General features: G+C 37.4%; 2 protein-coding genes across 5 annotated transcripts in view; one reads left to right on the plus strand and one right to left on the minus strand.

Annotated features, from left to right (window-relative positions):
* LOC107558912 (BEN domain-containing protein 2) overlaps positions 1–6,941 on the plus strand; it is a 13,909-nt gene extending 6,968 nt beyond the window's left edge. For all 3 annotated transcript variants that reach the window (XM_016242612.1, XM_016242613.1, XM_016242614.1), the window contains 6 exons: positions 1,157–1,517; positions 2,432–2,635; positions 2,916–3,037; positions 3,641–3,830; positions 6,368–6,571; positions 6,672–6,941. In XM_016242612.1, the coding sequence (XP_016098098.1) occupies positions 1,157–1,517; positions 2,432–2,635; positions 2,916–3,037; positions 3,641–3,830; positions 6,368–6,571; positions 6,672–6,811 (1,221 nt within the window). In that variant the 3' untranslated portion in view covers positions 6,812–6,941. The remainder of the gene's footprint in view (positions 1–1,156; positions 1,518–2,431; positions 2,636–2,915; positions 3,038–3,640; positions 3,831–6,367; positions 6,572–6,671) is intronic.
* A 150-nt stretch (positions 6,942–7,091) lies between these two features.
* LOC107558914 (uncharacterized) overlaps positions 7,092–20,582 on the minus strand; it is a 21,665-nt gene continuing 8,174 nt past the window's right edge. The window contains exons 3-10 of one of the 2 annotated variants that reach the window (XM_016242615.1): positions 17,014–17,172; positions 16,799–16,861; positions 16,593–16,652; positions 15,573–15,617; positions 13,162–13,648; positions 9,292–9,495; positions 7,470–7,606; positions 7,092–7,339 (exon numbers count right to left, since the gene is read on the minus strand). In XM_016242615.1, the coding sequence (XP_016098101.1) occupies positions 7,304–7,339; positions 7,470–7,606; positions 9,292–9,495; positions 13,162–13,648; positions 15,573–15,617; positions 16,593–16,652; positions 16,799–16,861; positions 17,014–17,172 (1,191 nt within the window). In that variant the 3' untranslated portion in view covers positions 7,092–7,303. The remainder of the gene's footprint in view (positions 7,340–7,469; positions 7,607–9,291; positions 9,496–13,161; positions 13,649–15,572; positions 15,618–16,592; positions 16,653–16,798; positions 16,862–17,013; positions 17,173–20,582) is intronic. The other variant, XM_016242616.1, reaches the window with a different exon arrangement.

Below are 20,582 nucleotides of genomic sequence, written 5' to 3' on the forward strand. Positions count from 1 at the left end.
GACTGGCCGCTAGAGGCTGGCTCCAAAAGGGAGTCAGTCCCATAGACTCCCCATGTTAAAATGGCCAACTTTACAGCAGAATTTTTTTTTTACAGCCTGGTACAAAAAATTATATTGGTCTATATAGCTAATTTTGCCCTTCATGACAACTGTGAAGGGGGTGAATTTTTTTTTATAACTCATCCGTTGAAATTTTATTAAGCCTTAAAGTTCTGCATAATTAAGGGCGTGGCCACTTGAGTGACAGGTGGATTGCCGCTGCGGTCACCGGCGTTGAGCTAGGTGGGCGTGGCTTCAGCAACCCGCTCCCGCCTCTTTGCCCATTTTTGATTATCCGGGAGTGACGCGCGGTGACGTGCTGCCAAGATGGCGACAGCTGGCTCCGCCCACTTTGAGCTTCAAAACCGCTCTTCAGAAACCTACGGGTGACGTCACGGACACTACGTCCATGTTTTTATACAGTCTATGGGCTAAACAGGCAGTAATGTTGAAGCAGGCGTTGTCGTCTTCTGCGGAGGCGGTGCTTATCCCCACTATTACATCATAGAGTCGTACATTCCACAAGCTGTTGTTTTGGCAGACTGCCTTTAATATAAGCTGTTTTTAGACTAGCTAGAAAGTTTTGATTCCTGAAATTTACAGGATGTTTTTATTGCACAATGACCTTTGACCAAGGGATGAAGGGAATTTTGGATTCTCAGTTCGTGACCCCCTTTAAATAAACTTGTGGTAGTGACTACTGATAATCAATTGAATTGAATATTTTATAATTCATAATAATAAATATAAATAATTAATATTTGAATATCTAATTTTCTATATGGAATTTAATGGATGAAAACCAAAAGATTATTCATATCATTATTATTATTATATAGTTTGATTTTCATTAATATATGATCACATTAGTTGAATACTATGTGTTTTTTTTTCTCTCAGCTTTAGTCATTTAAGAACTTCATGCTAAACTAAATGAAAATCAGAAACGTCGCCTTGGCAACTAGCTGAAATAAATTTAATTTCAGTTAAAGTTTAAGTAATTATTTGATTTAACTTTTTTAAATCGTTTTAGTTAACTATAATCCTGCACCTAAAAAAAAAAATCTGTTTTTACCATAATTTAACTTTCTCCTTCACTTCCTCCCTCTCATTTTAGAGGATGTACTTGTCATCCAGCTACAGAGACAGCTGCCAGGCCAAGTCTGAAACCTTGATCGGTTCTGAAGCATCTATGCCCCACCTCGTTCATATTTCCTCTACGTCTCCCCTTCAATCTGTGGAGAGCAGGAAACCTCCTACACTCTCCCCCGGCCCAGAGGTGCCCAGCCCTCCTCGACTTGTTATCCAGAGCCAGTCCCGCATCTCGGTCAAGACCACTGCGCCAACACACACAACACAAGAAGCTTTCAGCAGGAATAAAATGAGTCTAATGCAGCATCTTGAGCGGGTGAAGAGACCAGCTGAAGTAAGCTCAGAGATCAGTGACCGTGCTTCAACTGCAGATCTGACAAATACGAGTAAGAGAGTCTCGTTCCTTTAAAACAAGAGAAATTTACTTAGTTGGGAAGAATAACATCCTGCACTTGCTTTCAGAGAGTATAGTTAAGTATAAAGCAATAGTTCACACAAAAATTTAAATCACCCTAAGGCCATTTAAGACCATCCAAGATGTAGTTGAGTTTGTTTTTTCTTCAGATTTGGAGAAATGTAGCATTGCATCACTTGCTCACCAATGGGTCCTCTGCAGTGAATGGGTGCCGTCAGAATGAGAGTCCAAACAGCTGATAAAAACATCACAATAATAAGAAACAGAGATTTTAACTTTAAACGTCTGGCCAAAATCCATAACCATAATCCATAATAATGCTTCCTTCAGTGAAAAAGTCCTCTCAAATCAAAATCCACCCGCATACTTGTTTAGAACCGTTTTAGACTGTTGTTTGCTCGTAAACAGTGCTTGATCTGTGCATATTTTTCTCCTGACAACTTATCAATGCAGAAAGCAATATTATGGATAGAGTACTCGTATTTTAGCCAGAAGCAAAGTTTGAAGCTAAAAACATGTAGCTTTTCACTTCTCAAGACGTTAACGGGTGGACTGGAGAGGTGTGGATTACTTGTGGATTATTGTGATGTTTTTATCAGCTGTTTGGACTCTCATTCTGACGGCACCCATTCACTGCAGAGCATCCATTGCCGAGACACTGATGCAATGCTACATTTCTCCAAATCTGAAGAAAAAACAAACTCAACTACATCTTGGATGGCCTGAGAGCAAGGACATTTTCAGCTCATTTTCATTTTGGGTAATCCGTTACTATAAGGCTAAAACTCACTAAATTGCTAGTGAATGATTTTATTCCAGAACAATGAACCATGCAGCAATAATTTATATTAATGCTGCCAATTGTGTCTGTTTCTGCTTTTGTAGGTTGTCTGGGCGGCTCTGACAGGAAGGTGTTCCTCTCGAACTGTATCCTACAGAGGGCTGGGAAAATGGCACGACCCAGTGCGGCGGTGCGGTACCTGTCGAGAAACATCTTCACAGCGGAGGAACTCTCTCAAAGCAGCACCACTGGAAACACAAAGAGACGCCTAAAGAGACTCGACCCAAACAAGATCGGTGCCATCAGAGGTGAGCTGGACAGATATTTGAGAACTGGATGATTCTCTGTATGATGTGCCTTTTCTGTTGTTTTTACACATTTAAACAATTTGATTTCAATTTAAAAAGCAGAACTGACTTTTCGATAAGCCGTTTAATCAACACCGTGCCAGTGATTTTATTAGTTTCAAAGGCTATAATTTTAATTAAGACTATACATGACTTTGCTCAGCTTTCTATATTAATATCTGATGCAGTTTACAGAGCAGCATGAACATTGCTAGTTTTAACAATGTGTGGATCTCCACAGAGTGGGCGGTAAAGAGATACCTAAAATTTGACCTTCATGAGAAAAGCAAGGACTGGAAAATGTGTCTGTCTGTAATCAACTCGACGGCCCGCTACTATCGGTTCATGGACAAGACACGGAAGGTCAGAATAAAAGTAACACTTTTGTAACTTTAGCAAAAACTGATGGGTTCATCACAACACCCACACTCTCCTAACAGTGCACAACACTAAACTACACTGTACAACAACTCATCACCACTCAGACCTTTTTTCTTTCTGTTCATGAAATGTAAAATGACAAAATACTTTGATTTTTTTGTAGTTAAAATCATTTGACAAGTTTTATCTGCAGCACTTCCACTGCACTGGCAAATGTGGTTATTTCCACCTCTTTCTCCCAAATGCATGGATCCCATTGACAGTTGTCCACGCTTATCTTTAACTATTATTATTATTACTTTTGCTTTTCTGCCCGTTTCAAGCAAAAGTGTTCTCTACAAAGCAAGTTTGCATTGATCATGTCTGTATCGGAGTACCTGACGTGGTAGTGACAGCAATGTGTGATACGCTATTATTCATCCCGTTTTTGGATTTTTGCATTTTGTTCATTCATTTACATGACAGCTACACATTTTATACTAAAAGATGTTAAAAAGCATGTTATTTGTCAAATACCATAAATCATACAAGACTCTTCTTGGAACAGTATTTGTTAGCAAAAGTTAAGATACGTTTCCTTTACAGCTAAAGGTACAGGAAAGAGCAAACCTTGAGAACAGGACAGAGTCGGCACATACAGCGGTTACGTGTGCAGCAGCGGCAGAGATTGATGTTGAACTGTCCGACAGCGACACGGAGCAGAAACAGCAGGAAACACTGATGAGCCACAGCACAGAAGATCACAACATGCCCACAGACTGGGAGTCAACCAACGGTCAGTGCCGACTGAAACATCACATCTGTGAATGAAACGTACTTCCCATTATAGGGCTGGGCTTGGAGATCAAATTTGAATCTTGCTTGATTGACAACTTTAAAAAAAAAAAACTGCATGTTTGTCAAAAGTCGTGTTATGATGGCATTGATGAGAGTGTCTTTAGGAAATGGATAAATAAAGCACAACTGAAATTGAAATCATGAATGTCAATTTTATGGAAACCGCTATCTCTCCACACTAAAAGAAGGGTAGATGCACAGCATATATGTGACACTGGAGCACAAAAACATAAATAGCACGAGTATATTTGTAGCAATAGCCAAAAATACATCGTATGGGTCAAAATTATAAATTTTTCTTTTATGCCAAAATCATTAGGGTATTAAGTAAGGATCATGTTCCATAAAGATACTTTGTAAATGTCCTACCGTAAATATATCAAACCTTAATTTTTGATTAGTAATATGCATTGCTAAGAACTTCATTTGGACAACTTTAAATGTGATTTTCTCAATATTTAGATTTTTTTTTGCAGCCTCAGATTCCAGATAGTTGTATCTTGGCCAAATATTGTCCGATCTTAACAAACCATACATCAATAGAACGCTTATTTATTCAGCTTTCAGATGTATGAATCATCAATTTCAAAAAATTGACCCGTATGACCGGTTTTGTGGTAAATGTGCCACTATTTACACACAGCTTGTGAAAATAGTTAATACTTTGATATCGACAAAATAATTGCCATACATGCCGTACAATACATGGTTGACCTGAAGAATGAAAGCTATATCATACACTTGGAAAATTACGAGCTATATCACCGCTTATCGACACTAGGGTGTGACAATACACCTAGCTCACGAGATGAGACAAAATACAGATACTTGGTTCACTAGAACGAGAATTTTAATACTATTTTTAAGAAATTTTCAATGACAAAATATTTGTCTTCTAATTACAAAAAGTAAAACAATGCAGTTGTATTTTGACCCTAGATTATTTAACTGTGACTAATGATTATTTTGGTAATCAAGTAATCTGATTATTTTGACAATTGAGTAATTAAACAGACCTAAGTGAAATCGAGGCTTTAGTATGAATATTTAGGCTATATATAAACTAACGATGAGGCAATAATAATTGGCTCAAATAAAATATCAAAAACAAGTAATTACATGGTTTTATTGAACCACACTGTTAAAATACATAATGTAATATTCCTATACACATAATATGAACATAACCAACTTAAGTACATTATGTCTTACAACAAATACCTGGAGAGGGCACCAATGGCCTGGTGACGTTTCACTTTACAGCGTGATTAAACGATGTTTAAATCCATTAAATTTTATATATTTGGCCACATGCAAACTCAGAAACTTTTATTTTGATATCGTGATGTAAATAATAATAAATGGATTTAAAATATAAATGTATATTTAGAAATAGGTTGATGTATTCTCCTGTATTGGCAAAAGTTTAAATGATTTGCGTTACAAATCTAGTGAGATAATGCACTTTTCCCAGATGAACGTTAAGCAATTCAAATGCACAGCAAACGCAGAGGAAGAGTGACGTCACACATAGTCTTCACTGGTAAATTACTATTAAGAGCTCATGTGTGAACAGCACCTTTTCAAAAATCCCGGTAAATTTGTTCTGGTGATCATATCGTTCTTATGGAGATGACGTGATTACTCTGAGCGGTTTACAAAGCTCCGCTGCTTTTTAATTAGTTTTTCTATGTAAATAGGCCTATGCGCTATATGGACATCTTTGACCATTGCGCCTCGCAGCTTTTTGTCGCGCTTTTCCATTCATCAGGGCTGCGATTTGAGTCTCGTGTTTATAAGAGCAAAATATTCTGATTGGCTAGTAATGTTAGTTTGGTTGAGATAGGGCTGGACGATATGGCCAAAATTTATATCACGATATATTTCTTAATTTTGGTCGATACGATATAATTCCGATATCGATATGAACACTATTAAAAAAGCCTCATAAAAACGGCCAAGAACGGCCACAACAGATGTCTGTACCTACAAACTTATGAACATTTTTTTTGCCAACTCCCTAATGATGCTGAAAATTCAGCTTTGATCACAACATTTTATTACATTTTAAAATAGAAAACAGTTATTTTAAATAGTAAAAATATTTCAAAATGTTACTGCTTTTGGTGCATTTTGGATCAAATAATCCAAAGGCTTGGATGAAAAGATGATAATTCTTTAAGAAACATTAAAAATCTTGCAGTTCAAAAACCTTTGACTAGTGGTAGTGTAGGCTGATTATTCTTATAGACTGAAATGTGCATTAACCAGGATATTCACCAGTTGCTTCAGAAAACAAAAAAATAGCGCAACAACAAAAGCATGTTTCTGGAAATGGGTTTATTATTGAAAATGCACAGTCGGTTCCCTTCACACTGCACGCTGGAGATCCGGCACAGTGCCGGAGAACTTTAAGCCCTGTATTTATTGTGCCCAGATATTACGCTCTTATTCTTATTTTCCTCTGGTTTCCAGTGTATCTCGGACCCCCTCATCGGGATGTGAAGGTTCCCGAGTTTGCCTTGTCTGCAGCACATCTGCGAACACGTCCTGAGCTCATCGCTCGATACCTGATTAAGTTCATCTTCCCAGAGGATGTGCTGGTGCGCAGTAACGTGTACGGCGGGGTGCGGCGCGGCATTCAGGCCCTCGACCACAACAAGATCTCCGCGCTCCGAGGTGAGATATCTGCTCGGCGGCACTGTAGTCGGCAACTTTGGATGGTGGAAAAGAGGTAGCTTTGAATAAGGACTAGTTCTCTGTTCCTGCTCTTCTTCAGAGCACCTGCTGGAGCGTTTCCCCTGGATGAGGCTGGAGGAAGACGGAAGCGACTGGAAGGTTTGCGTAGGTGCTATAAACAGCACCATCCGCAAGTTTCGATATGAGCGCAAGATGGGCATCAAGAGAGGGATACGCTAGTGCCGAGTATCCGATCAAAACGGCTCTGTGATACGGAGGTGAAACCTTTGTTTGTACACAGTGACTGTTTGTGTCAAGAAATGCTGTCAGTAGCTGTTACTGGGTGTTTTTCTAGAATGTGTTACTAGTATTTAATTTGTGATTTATACTGGTTCTTATTACTTTGATATTATTTATCATTTACAACAGGAAAACTGAAAAAGACTTTATTTGGCAATAAAATGTACATTAATATATAGATGTTTAAACAAACAAAAAAAAAAAAAAGGTTAATATATGGATTTATTAAGAATAAAGGAATTGTTAATATATTACACATCCAAAACCTTTCTCTCCATTGAAACTTAGCAGCTATAGAAGAGAGAACAAAAGACAGCTGTTGTCAAAACAGGGACTTGCACTTCAGTTATGAACACTGTATCAGTTCAGACGATTGATTGAAGTGAATAAAACTGGTTACATCGTTGCACATTCAGTATGAGTGTCAGATCCTCAAGAGTATGAACAATCATTTCTTGTGTAACCGACCTGAAATAAAGCACAGTAGCACTGTTTAATCGAAGTGTTTATGGCCCTTAAAACTATTGAATGAAGAAAAAAATGTTGAAGGTAAAATAAGTGCTAGCAGAGAACTAGCAGGCCTGATGGAGAAACGCACCTCTGTTGGCCGATGTGATGTTTTTTCCGCTTGTTTCTTGAGGTCTTTGGTGATGTTGTTTATCACTCCAAGACACTGTGCCCACGACACGCCCCTCACGCCGACGTCAAACTGTGGGTACATCTCAGCAAGAAACTCTGAGCGTACATACAGGAATAAAATAAAATACTAATTGAAAACTATAAATACTTCTATGCCATTTAATAAGGGTAATGGCACACAAATCAAATCTGGGACTAAATTGGGCTGAAAAAAACCCAGATTTTCAAATTCTCCCTTAAACGTTTATGCACCAATGCATAAAAAATAATTAAAGCCTTTTCGGAGCAATGACTAAACACTTTTTTTTGTGCACAACTAGGGCTGGGCGATATAGCAAAAAAATGTATCAACGATATAATGTATAATAATGTTCGGTATCGATAATTATTGACATTTTTATAACTTTTTGTAAATCAAAGAGTAATATCATTTTTATTTTTTTTACATGTAACCACTGTATTTTTTAAAATTAGCTCAACTTATTGAGACAAACGACAAATATTTTTTTGTTTAACAGTCAAACACAAAATAAAAATTAAACAAATATGTGATTTCTAATGTTTTATAAGCAGATTAAATAGGTTCAACTTTTGTCTTTTCTCCCGAGGCCACATGAGCAAAATAATGCAGCGCATTAAATTGTCAACGCAAGGAAGTGACGGTGTATAAAAAAAACGTGCATTACGTCTAAATTAACTCATATGAATCAAATAGAATTTCGTAAATTGCATAAACAATTATGAACAAAACAGCATCACGTGTTTATGCATTACTTAATACAAAGAGCCGAAGCGCCATTCACACAGATTGCATTTAAAAACATATGAGACGCAGTGAAAAGGAATAAACCTCTACAAATTTGTGACGTGTTTTCTAAAAGTTTAAACTGTTAACTTTGCATGGCTACATCTCTTGTGTGAGACGCGAGTGCAGCAGTCGTATTTGTCCATCTAGAAAATGCGCTGAAAATGCGTTCTGTGTGAATGGCTTGGTTTCGGTTTTAACCTAATCAGGATCTTCTAAGCTTTGAGCTACTATATTTCTCTCATATTTTGAATGAATAATGCAGCAGCGGCGCATCTCGTGGGCTAGACTAACAAAACATTAAACTACAACGTCACTTAGATCATTATAACCGCATCTCGCGCACCACTGATGACGCTCCCTGACGCACACCTAACATTTGATTGTACTATTCTTGCATTCAAATGCAAATGTTTATTTTAAATTCCACTAATACTAATTTTTATTCACAATCTCCTCGTCACAGGCAGGTACAGCACTCATGTTCGTGTTTGTGTGTGCTGTCTGCGTCACTCATAGCACGTGCCTATATCGTGCACTATATCGAACATTTTTTATATCGTTATCGAAGGAGTACTGTCTATAAATATCGATACCGTTTTATCGCCCAGGCCCACACACAACATGACTTTCCAACTATTAAAGGGGTGGTTCATTGCGATTTCACTTTTTTAACGTTAGTGTGTAATGTTGCTGTTTGAGCATAGACAATATCTGCAAAGTTACGAAGCTGAAAGTTCAATGCAAACTTTTAAGAAAAATAAATAAAGGAAGAGAATACAGCTTATATAGCTTGATATTTAGTATGATCCCACTTGAGTTTCATGAACAATATTTTCTGGTTCAGCATCTTCTAATACTGACTGTTATATGAAGAAAAAAATATTAGTTTGATTAGTTGTAGCCTACTCCTAGAGTCCCTGTCCAGAGAGCCACCTCAGTCCCAAACGTGTGTACTTGAAGAGACTGTATTTACCTCGAAGGGCTTCTATTTTGTTGGGGTCGAGTTGCTGGATGCCTTTTGCAGGGTTTCCTGTGACGGCACTGCAGGACAGAGTGCTGATGGGGAAGAGAGCGTAAAGCACAGGCACTACAGCCTTCTGGGGCTCCAGCTCCTTAAACACCTCCTTGTACACAGACAGCGGGATCCACACCTTCCTCAAGGGGCTTCCGATCATTACTGAGGAAAAAAAGAGAATTTACTGATCCATGTCATCCACTAAAAATATTGAAGTAAAATTTGAAAAACTTGTCACGATCTAGAAAATCTACTGAAAATGAAACATTTTATTGCATTTATTCATACCTATTTCGTTACATTAAAGTAAAAAATGTGGGAGGCATACATTATTATTTCATAAAGTTCTGACCTATATTTGTACACCCAAATCCAGTGTGAATAGTGTAATTTACAAGAAGCAGTTTATTTGGCAGGATTTCTTTTAACCTTTTCACAACATGGCAAGATAAGATGGCCTTCAGGTGGAGTTGGAAATTTAATTACAAACTCCAAGCACATGAATGACTGAGCAAAGACATTTACAATTGGGAAACTAAGAGTATTTCACAAAGTGTTTTAGCACTAAAACTAGCTCCTAAATCTGTGACATGTTAGGATTATTGAAGAGGACTCCTAAGGCACTAAGACCAAGCCACAAACTAGGCCTATCCAGAAATTGTAATGGTTTCCACTATAAATACCATTACAAACCATCAACTTTTAACCATTAAAACCATTAAAAAAAATGGTTCTCTGTAGTTTGCTTTAGGACATATTCCATTAGGATTTAGTGGTTTTAAAAAGCCACCAATAGAAGGCGACCAGTTACCAATAGAGACCAACAGTGTCCATTACCATTTCCAATAAAACCATTACAAATTCTGAGATGTTTCTATTATTTTTTTTCAGCGGGGCTAAAATGGCTGTTGCTGGCAATTTGCCTCGGAACATAAACATTTTAGAAACACGCTGCATTTATTTGCACACAGATGTTTTCCCACGCATCTTTTTTGGTTTTTGAGGTTCTCTCAACTCCACATTTTCCTTTGATTATACCCTTGATTTCATTAAAAAGTTGGGCAAGAAGTAACAGCTGTTCTAGTGTCCAGTTTGGTTTTCTTTTTCGTTTGCATGTCTTACTATCAGTCATGATTATTCTACTCTGTTAATTAAAAGGCTGTTTATATGCATATTCACTATTCGTTTTTGAGAAGCATACATGTAAGAGGCTGACAATTAGCTGAACATATACTTGTTTAATTAGAGAGACTATCAGCCAATCACTGTGGGCATAGTTAGTAAGCACTCTGACATCATCCATAGCAACGAGGTCAGCCCCGCCCCCTTACTCTTAGCTTAAGACTTCTGTCTATTCCTTAGTGAAAGTTTGTCTCAGCAGCTTTGTGAATGGGTTTTAAGAGAAAACTCTTAGCTAAAAACTTTTACTGCTATTTAGGAGAACTCTTAGTGGTAAAATAAAATGTTTTGTGAATATGGGCCTAGGTTTCCAAATGGTATATTAAAAATAAATAAATCATAAAATAATTTAGTCCTCTTAAACCTCATCCCAGCACATTTGTTCGAGTGTAATGCCTACATCTCAACAACTGATGGACAAAACCAAGTTCTTCCCTATATTTCTTCTTTTTTTAATCACGTTCACTCGCATGTTCATCACAATATGGAAGAAAAGATCTGGCAGTACTTCAGTTTCATCACAACTTTAATATTTTTACCAGATGGTCTTATCAGTAAAGGTAAATCAAAACTAAAAAAAAAGAAAAAAAAAGAATTTTTTAACTCGACTTCTTTGATTACATTTCTAAGAACTTGAAAATGCAGCCATGAAACTACACTTTTAATTGATTATTCCTTCATCTCAGGCAATCTTATTTACATCCTACCTTTGCTGTCAACCTGAACTTCGAGTGTGGCCTCTTTACTCTTGGGCATCTTCTCCAGTTCATTTTCATCCTCCCCGTCCACCTGAGTAAAGGATTTCTTTCTTTTCTGCTGAAGCTTTGAGCCTGTGTTAGCCGGAGAGCTGTCCTTCATTACCTGGGACGGCTGGGGGTCATCTGTGGATGCAGTGCAGACCTCTTCTCCATTGGGCTTTGACATGAGTGAAGCAGGATCAGGAGTTTGAGACTGGCGCTGGGATCCGTTACCGCGCCCCCTGCGACCCCGTCCTCTGCCCCTGCCTCTGCCTCGTCCGCCGCCAGGAGGTTTGCCCGGCTGAGGGCTGCTGTTGTCAGCCTGCTGAAGATCCGCCCTGTCCAGCCCTCGTTTCCAGGGAGGGATCCAGCGTGGGTTTCTCTGGACTGGTGGATCAAGTCTCTGGGCCAAAGACCAGGACAGCTGCCTTTCTTCAACACGCAGAGACGCCCTTCTCTGAGAGATATGGGATACATCATCACTAGGAATGTCAAAATTGTGAGATTGATTTTATTTTTTTCCAGTTTAACGCATTAAAAATACTTTTAATATATAATAATTTGTATGCATCCATTTTTCTTTTGCTCTTCAATGAACAAAAAGACAGAATTTTGGCGAGTTACCTCATAAATTTGGTCTTAAATAAGTTTATAAGTGACTGTAAAGAGTTGGGAGAAAATCGGATGTGTGTCAGATCTGAGTCATGTGCGTCACGATTTAAAGAGACGGCGCTTCTTTTAAAGTGACAACTGCTCAGGTCATTGATGTAAACCAAAAACAAAAGAAAAAGATATAATTCGCTGAACTTTGCGGATTACCTTTTGCTGCTTGAATAGAAATTAATCTATAATCAATTTATAACCATTTCCAATAAAACCATTACAAATTCTGAGATGTTTCTATTATTTTTTTTCAGCGGGGCTAAAATGGCTGTTGCTGGCAATTTGCCTCGGAACATAAACATTTTAGAAACACGCTGCATTTATTTGCACACAGATGTTTTCCCACGCATCTTTTTTGGTTTTTGAGGTTCTCTCAACTCCACATTTTCCTTTGATTATACCCTTGATTTCATTAAAAAGTTGGGCAAGAAGTAACAGCTGTTCTAGTGTCCAGTTTGGTTTTCTTTTTCGTTTGCATGTCTTACTATCAGTCATGATTATTCTACTCTGTTAATTAAAAGGCTGTTTATATGCATATTCACTATTCGTTTTTGAGAAGCATACATGTAAGAGGCTGACAATTAGCTGAACATATACTTGTTTAATTAGAGAGACTATCAGCCAATCACTGTGGGCATAGTTAGTAAGCACTCTGACATCATCCATAGCAACGAGGTCAGCCCCGCCCCCTTACTCTTAGCTTAAGACTTCTGTCTATTCCTTAGTGAAAGTTTGTCTCAGCAGCTTTGTGAATGGGTTTTAAGAGAAAACTCTTAGCTAAAAACTTTTACTGCTATTTAGGAGAACTCTTAGTGGTAAAATAAAATGTTTTGTGAATATGGGCCTAGGTTTCCAAATGGTATATTAAAAATAAATAAATCATAAAATAATTTAGTCCTCTTAAACCTCATCCCAGCACATTTGTTCGAGTGTAATGCCTACATCTCAACAACTGATGGACAAAACCAAGTTCTTCCCTATATTTCTTCTTTTTTTAATCACGTTCACTCGCATGTTCATCACAATATGGAAGAAAAGATCTGGCAGTACTTCAGTTTCATCACAACTTTAATATTTTTACCAGATGGTCTTATCAGTAAAGGTAAATCAAAACTAAAAAAAAAGAAAAAAAAAGAATTTTTTAACTCGACTTCTTTGATTACATTTCTAAGAACTTGAAAATGCAGCCATGAAACTACACTTTTAATTGATTATTCCTTCATCTCAGGCAATCTTATTTACATCCTACCTTTGCTGTCAACCTGAACTTCGAGTGTGGCCTCTTTACTCTTGGGCATCTTCTCCAGTTCATTTTCATCCTCCCCGTCCACCTGAGTAAAGGATTTCTTTCTTTTCTGCTGAAGCTTTGAGCCTGTGTTAGCCGGAGAGCTGTCCTTCATTACCTGGGACGGCTGGGGGTCATCTGTGGATGCAGTGCAGACCTCTTCTCCATTGGGCTTTGACATGAGTGAAGCAGGATCAGGAGTTTGAGACTGGCGCTGGGATCCGTTACCGCGCCCCCTGCGACCCCGTCCTCTGCCCCTGCCTCTGCCTCGTCCGCCGCCAGGAGGTTTGCCCGGCTGAGGGCTGCTGTTGTCAGCCTGCTGAAGATCCGCCCTGTCCAGCCCTCGTTTCCAGGGAGGGATCCAGCGTGGGTTTCTCTGGACTGGTGGATCAAGTCTCTGGGCCAAAGACCAGGACAGCTGCCTTTCTTCAACACGCAGAGACGCCCTTCTCTGAGAGATATGGGATACATCATCACTAGGAATGTCAAAATTGTGAGATTGATTTTATTTTTTTCCAGTTTAACGCATTAAAAATACTTTTAATATATAATAATTTGTATGCATCCATTTTTCTTTTGCTCTTCAATGAACAAAAAGACAGAATTTTGGCGAGTTACCTCATAAATTTGGTCTTAAATAAGTTTATAAGTGACTGTAAAGAGTTGGGAGAAAATCGGATGTGTGTCAGATCTGAGTCATGTGCGTCACGATTTAAAGAGACGGCGCTTCTTTTAAAGTGACAACTGCTCAGGTCATTGATGTAAACCAAAAACAAAAGAAAAAGATATAATTCGCTGAACTTTGCGGATTACCTTTTGCTGCTTGAATAGAAATTAATCTATAATCAATTTATAGTTTATGCATAAACAAAGTATAGCTTGTGGAGATTGTTTTAAGTTGACTTAAATGTTAAAGTTATATTTTTCAAAGACTATTTAAATAAAAAGCGCTTTCAATTATACTGTAACATTGAATGGCTATAAATGAGGACAAAATGCAATTAAAGGGGTCATATGATGCGATTTCAAGTTTTCCTTTCTCTTTGGAGTGTTACAAGCTCTTGGTGCATAAAGAAGATCTGTAAAGTTGCAAAGACTAAAGTCTCAAATACAAAGAGATATTCTTTATAAAAGTTAAGAGTCAACCACGACTACCTAAAACGGCTCGTTCTAACACGCCCCCACATGTCTACATCACTATGTGGGAAGATTTGCATAACGCCACCCAAATGTTCACGCAAAGAAAGAATGCATAACTTTTATTCTCGCTGTAGTATTGTTGCCGCCGCCGCCAAGTCGTGAAGACGCTGTGTTTCTCGTTGTGAAAGCCGAACTACTTTGTTTGGTCTTCCAAAAGAGGACACGACTAGAAATCAGTGATTAAGTTGCATTTACAACACTGTTCCAGAACAGTTCAACCCAAATATTCAAATGTGTGCAGCACATTTTATGGAGGACCGTTTACTGCTCCTGGGAGAGTAACGTTAGACTAAAATGCCGGCAGTTCTGACTCACGTAAGTACGTTTTCATTTAAATGATTTGCCACTGATGATTCAAACGCGAGTTTTGGCACACCTCGCTTTTCAGACCGATGAGCTTTGTAAAAATCTACGCGTTTCAGAAAGGCGGGGCATAGAGGAGAAACAATAATGTACAGTATGTGGAAAATAATGTGTTTTTTGAACCTTAAACCGCACAAAACACATTTCATTACACCAAATACACAAAATAATGTTCTTTTTACCAACATCATATGACCCCTTTAAAAGAGACACTAGCAGCAGTATTGTTATCAATGATACTGGCCTTCATTAGTAAACTACTTAGTAAAAAGATCCCATTAAACGCATACTTATATACCATCTTTATGTTGTTTCAACATAATTTGAAGATTTGATGTGAAATTATGACGATATAAATATATATTAATATGCAGTTAATCACAATTAAAGAAAAATGTGTGAATTAGTTATTTTTTTCATCGATTGACAGCACCAATTATCACCTTACATAACACCAACTCTAGTGAACAATAGGTTAGAAAACTCCTTTCTGCCATATTATACAAGTCTACTTCAAAGTAATACAAAACCCAAAGATCAAGAAGAGAGAAAAGACAATATTAACTGATCACAGATTTTGTGACTCGTACCTTTACTGAGAGTTCTTTTGCATAATAATAATAAACTGGAAGAAAATCTATGGTCTACTTTTGTCCCCTAGTCACTTTCTTGTCTTGAACTATCATGACTCTCTTTTTTTCCTCTTAGTCACACTAATTTATGCTATAATCTTTAAGGTCTTGATCAACTCCAAAACTGTTTTTGGTGAGACCAAATGAATTTAATCAAGAATAAATGGTGTATGGACAAACCTTTGGACCATTCTTCAGCATCTCTGAGCTTTTTTCATATAATGGCTTTAAGAGAAGAGAATTATACTTGTAAGAATTTCATCATCATACTTGGCAATAGTGGTTGTAAATCATTTCAACTAGGGATGTAATGATATCTAAATCTCACGATACAATATGTATTGCGATATTTAAAACGAAAAAAAGACAAGTGAAGAGAATAGGGAAATAAATTTAAATTATGTATATTTAAAGTTAAATTATTCTATCAAATGCACTTTGAGAGTTCAAAATTAAGAGCTCCAACCCATGTTTCTTAACTAAGAAAACTTAAGTCTGAAAAAAAGTCTTGAATTGATTGTACCTGAACTTTAAAGGGGACTCGACCCTCTTTATATTTGTGATATACTGTCTCAGTCTAAATTACATTCACACTGGTGTTTTAGGAAGCAAGCAAATTAGAATATAATAATAATAATACTAACAATGACAGCAGTAGCCATATATTGTAAAACAATTGCACTGTAAAATAAATGAAAATGTAAAATAAATGAAAATGTATATTATTTTTGCTTTACACTAGGAAATACGTATTGTAATTACCCTATTGTAATGTCTACACTTGAAAGAGATGTTTTGAATTTGGACTGCAGTAATCCGCTAGCTGTAGGCAAGTCATACTGCACTTTAAGCATTTATTTTGAGGGAAACGACAGTAGAGCTTTTATTTGGAAGGAAAACTCGCTTGATGAAGGGGTTAAGCCATATTGTGCTTTCAGTTTTAGTCCGTTTGACAGATACTGTGCCAAAGCATAACGGCCCAAAGCAAATATATTTTAAAAACGACACTTTTATGACCTATCGTTTCATATCGTCATGTGACCACGATAATATCGAGACAGTTTTGCCATAGCAATATTGATAATATCGTTACATCCATAATTCTAACATGTACGCGCAAACTGAATTGACAGCATAAATTAGGTCGGTTGTGTCATCCTTACTCTTGAGCCCTGGATCAGTAAGTTTAAAGGTCAGTACCTCATTTGACATCTGTCTGTCAATCTTCTGCTCAAGCCTCTGCACTGCTGCATGCAGGAACTGAAAGGTAACAAACCGCAAAAAAGCCACTGAAATCATCCATCATCCCAAATCAGCTACTATTTTCATTCACGGCATTAAAGTGGAATATTATTAAGACCTTGAGTCTGATCAGACGTGCACGTGTGAAGAACTGATGCTCTTACCCTACAATGGTTCAGGACCTCGAGTAGTATATTCTGCTGATCCTCCCCGACGACAGATGTGCTCTGGTTTAGAAAATAATTAGGACATTAATGAAGGAGGAAACTTGGTCTGTGCAACAACTGAATGGTGAACTGTGTAATGTATGCATAGAATAGATACATAGATCAACTGAGGTAACATTGACTAGTGTCAATTATTATGAGACTCAACAAACCTGTACTGGTGCATTTGGAAATACAGGAGGCTCCATGGCAGCTAAAGGGCTGATTGCTGTGTCCAGTCCAGACGTCTCTACAGGACCTCGGGCTGAATCAAACGGAGGAGCAGCTTGGCAAAATGTGTGATTCTCAGACGGGAGTCCGACATTCACGGCCTATAAGAAGAGAACGATCATGGCTGCACTGAAAATGATTTCTGAATTAAAGTTGTTTATCTGATACTCAAGTGAAATTACGTTTTTTTCTAATCCTTATGCTGTTCCAAACCCATACAATATACAGGTGCATCTCAATAAATTAGAATGTCGTGGAAAAGTTCATTTATTTCAGTAATTCAACTCAAACTCCAATCAGCTAATCAACTCAAAACACCTGCAAAGGTTTCCTGAACCTTCAAAATGGTCTCTCAGTCTGGTTCACTAGGCTACACAATCATGCGGAAGACTGCTGATCTGACAGTTGTCCAGAAGACAATCATTTCTTCTGTGAAACACAAAAGGAGATATTTCGCAGAGTATCTGGGCTGTTCTTTTCCATACAAAGACAGTCAGTGATATCTACTGCTAAGCACAAAAACTGACAAAAGAGCATTATAACAGAAGAATAAAAGTAGTCTATCTGATGCTGATATTAAAATGGTTTGTGTGCCCTAGTGAAAAATAAATAACAAAATGTATTTGAAATACATTTATTTCATTCCAAGTATACTACAAATACAGTTTACATATTTATGGGCTTAATAAAAATCCCCTGCGATGATAAATAAATAATTTTGGGTGATTTGGCTCTCCTTGATTAATTTTATTATATAATTTTTTCGTTGGATGCCTTCCATATTAAAAGCTGCAACATGCACTAAGAGTGCACGAATGGTAGCTCAGGATAGACAAATAAATATATATTGGGATACAATATATCAGCAATCACAGACATTCACATTTGGACAGCATTAGATATCCTGGACCTGGAGGATGTTAAAGATGATTAAGATCATGATCTTATTTATACCATCAATGCTGGGTACACACTAGGGATGCACCGATATGAAAATTTTGGCCGATACCGATAACCCTTTATTTTTGAAAGCCGATAACCGATATGTTGGCCGATAAATCTATATCCAAATTTTTATATACTTTTTGAGAGCCTGATTACAAAAAAGGTCTCATCATTAAAAACCACATCCCGAACACTTCAACATAAGCAGCCTAGTTTGAACGGTGTATGTTTAAAAAATAATTTTACTCTCCCATTACCAAATTTAGTCATAAAAAAGTCTTACAAATAAAATAATGCATAAATAATGCAAACAAGTCATTGGACATCATTACACATGTAAAGAATCAAAATGAAAGCGCCATAGATCAATAATACGGAATAGCCTCTGCACGGACAATAATTAAATGATTTTAATTACTAAACCATATTGCTGATGAAAATAATAATAGAAAAATACAAGTGGTTGTTATTAATAATAATGCAATGATTTTGAAAAAGTAACAAATTAATACCACTGTTTTAAACAGCAGCCGTTTGAGCTGCGCGTGCTGAAACTGAAGAGCTGAATGAATACGGTAAACTGAAGCGTTTTGCTGGCAGCTTACTTAACTCAAGGAAATGCATCCTGAGATTAATATTAATACAACATAAACATAATATTACAACTTATATATGTACAAAATGACGCAGTTATTGCATGCTATAGTCAGAATGTGTGATCCTGTTGTGGATGCGCTCTTCCCATAACAACGCGCTGAAACATGGCAACTAAACCCAAAGAATTCACAATGTTTTATTATAATAATGTTCTCATTAGAATTTTATATACACGACATTCCCAATCATAGTTATTAATGTTGTGCACTGCTGTTTGAGCTGCGTGTGCTGAGCTAAAGATGATCACCGGTAAACTGAAGCGCTCTTTTAACTTAACCAAACGCATTCTATATGAGATAAATCAGATATACATCAAATAAACACAATATTACAATGTACAATTGCACAAAAGGCTGCAAACGAACAGCGCGCATCTGAAGTGTCTCTGAAGGAAATAATGCATTATTTATCGGCTTTAAGATATCGGCCAAATTTTCTTATTGGGCCGATACCGATAACAGAAAAAATTAGCATTTATCGGCCGATACCGATATGGTGGCCGATATATCGTGCATCCCTAGTACACACCACAAGATAATCGGGCTGATTTTGGGTCGATTTCTCCCCTTCCGACAATCCTAGGTAATGTCCCGATTATCTCGGTGGTTCTAAAGATTATCTTATCAGATTTTCCTGTGGTGTGAGGCGTGTTAAGAGCGACTGAATCTGCTCGGAAGAACATCGGAGGCGCCCCGATCGCGAATCGTAAATATTCAATAGGGATGCTCCGATCCGCCTTTTTCGCTTCCGATACCGATACCTAGGGTTCAGTATTGGCCGATACCGATTCCGATCCGATACCAGTGAAGTTTTTTCCCCTCATTTAAATAAATGTAGAATTTATATATCTCTGTGTGGAACTGATAATCATTCTTTCACAATCTACTAGATACAGACTACTTAATAAGAATACGATAATTCAGCAGCAAAAGTTATTCTAGAAAAATCAGTGCACAATTTTAGAAATCCAAACATTTAGTGAAAAAAACAATATTTTGTGGGGAACAAAAAAGTGTTGCACTAAATATGGTAAAATGTTACACATTGCTATTTGTATTATTATAAAATCCATTCATTAAAAACATTCATGAATGTATTTATATACACAGGTATATACTATAAAATTAAAATACATTTCTTTTGAATGTATAGCATATTTTTTAATAAGGCAACAACGTATGATAGATACGATAGGACAAAACAAATACAGTGCAGCATGAACTGTTTACTTATACAGTCTATGAGCACGAAGCGCCTGACGCCGTGTTGCTTCAAGCTCCTGATCATTCTGCACACCGGATGCACACATCGTAAGCGATTTGTGTGAAAAACTGCAAAGCACAAAGTGAAGAGAAACTGATGCGTAGTGTATTACATCTGTGCAACAGTTATTGAGCCTTTCTTTTAACAGTTTTAAATTTCAGTTACTGTGCACGTTAAAAACAGTCTATAGTCTTTTCTACACCCGTGTTTTGTTCTCACAGACACCCGGTAGCAAGTAACAAAACAACATTAAACTCCGGCAAGAAGATAAAGTCCTTTTTGCAAAATCATAGACATGTATTTACAAATCAAGTATAATGGGAACACAGAATGATCTCGGAGAGAGCTTTACCGAGCTGACTGCTGTAACCGAACGAGACCAGGGTTTAAAGGCTGAACGAATGACTGACAGCCACAGCGGAGAAAAGAGTTTGTGTGAACTTTAATGTAAGGACTTAAATATTCATATGTAGCTGCCATTAAGCTATCGTATGGCTTCAGAAGTAACACAGAATAATTCGCACAATCGGGAAAAAACCCCCCAAAAATCTCTGATTTGGATCGGCTCTCTCTGACCGATTCCCGATCCGAGAAAAATGGCACTATCGGAGCCGATACCCGATATGAATATCGGATCGGCGCATCC

This window comes from Sinocyclocheilus grahami, unplaced genomic scaffold (assembly GCF_001515645.1).
Source record: "Sinocyclocheilus grahami isolate Dianchi unplaced genomic scaffold, SAMN03320097.WGS_v1.1 scaffold666.1, whole genome shotgun sequence".
NCBI classification, from domain to species: Eukaryota; Metazoa; Chordata; class Actinopteri; order Cypriniformes; family Cyprinidae; genus Sinocyclocheilus; species Sinocyclocheilus grahami.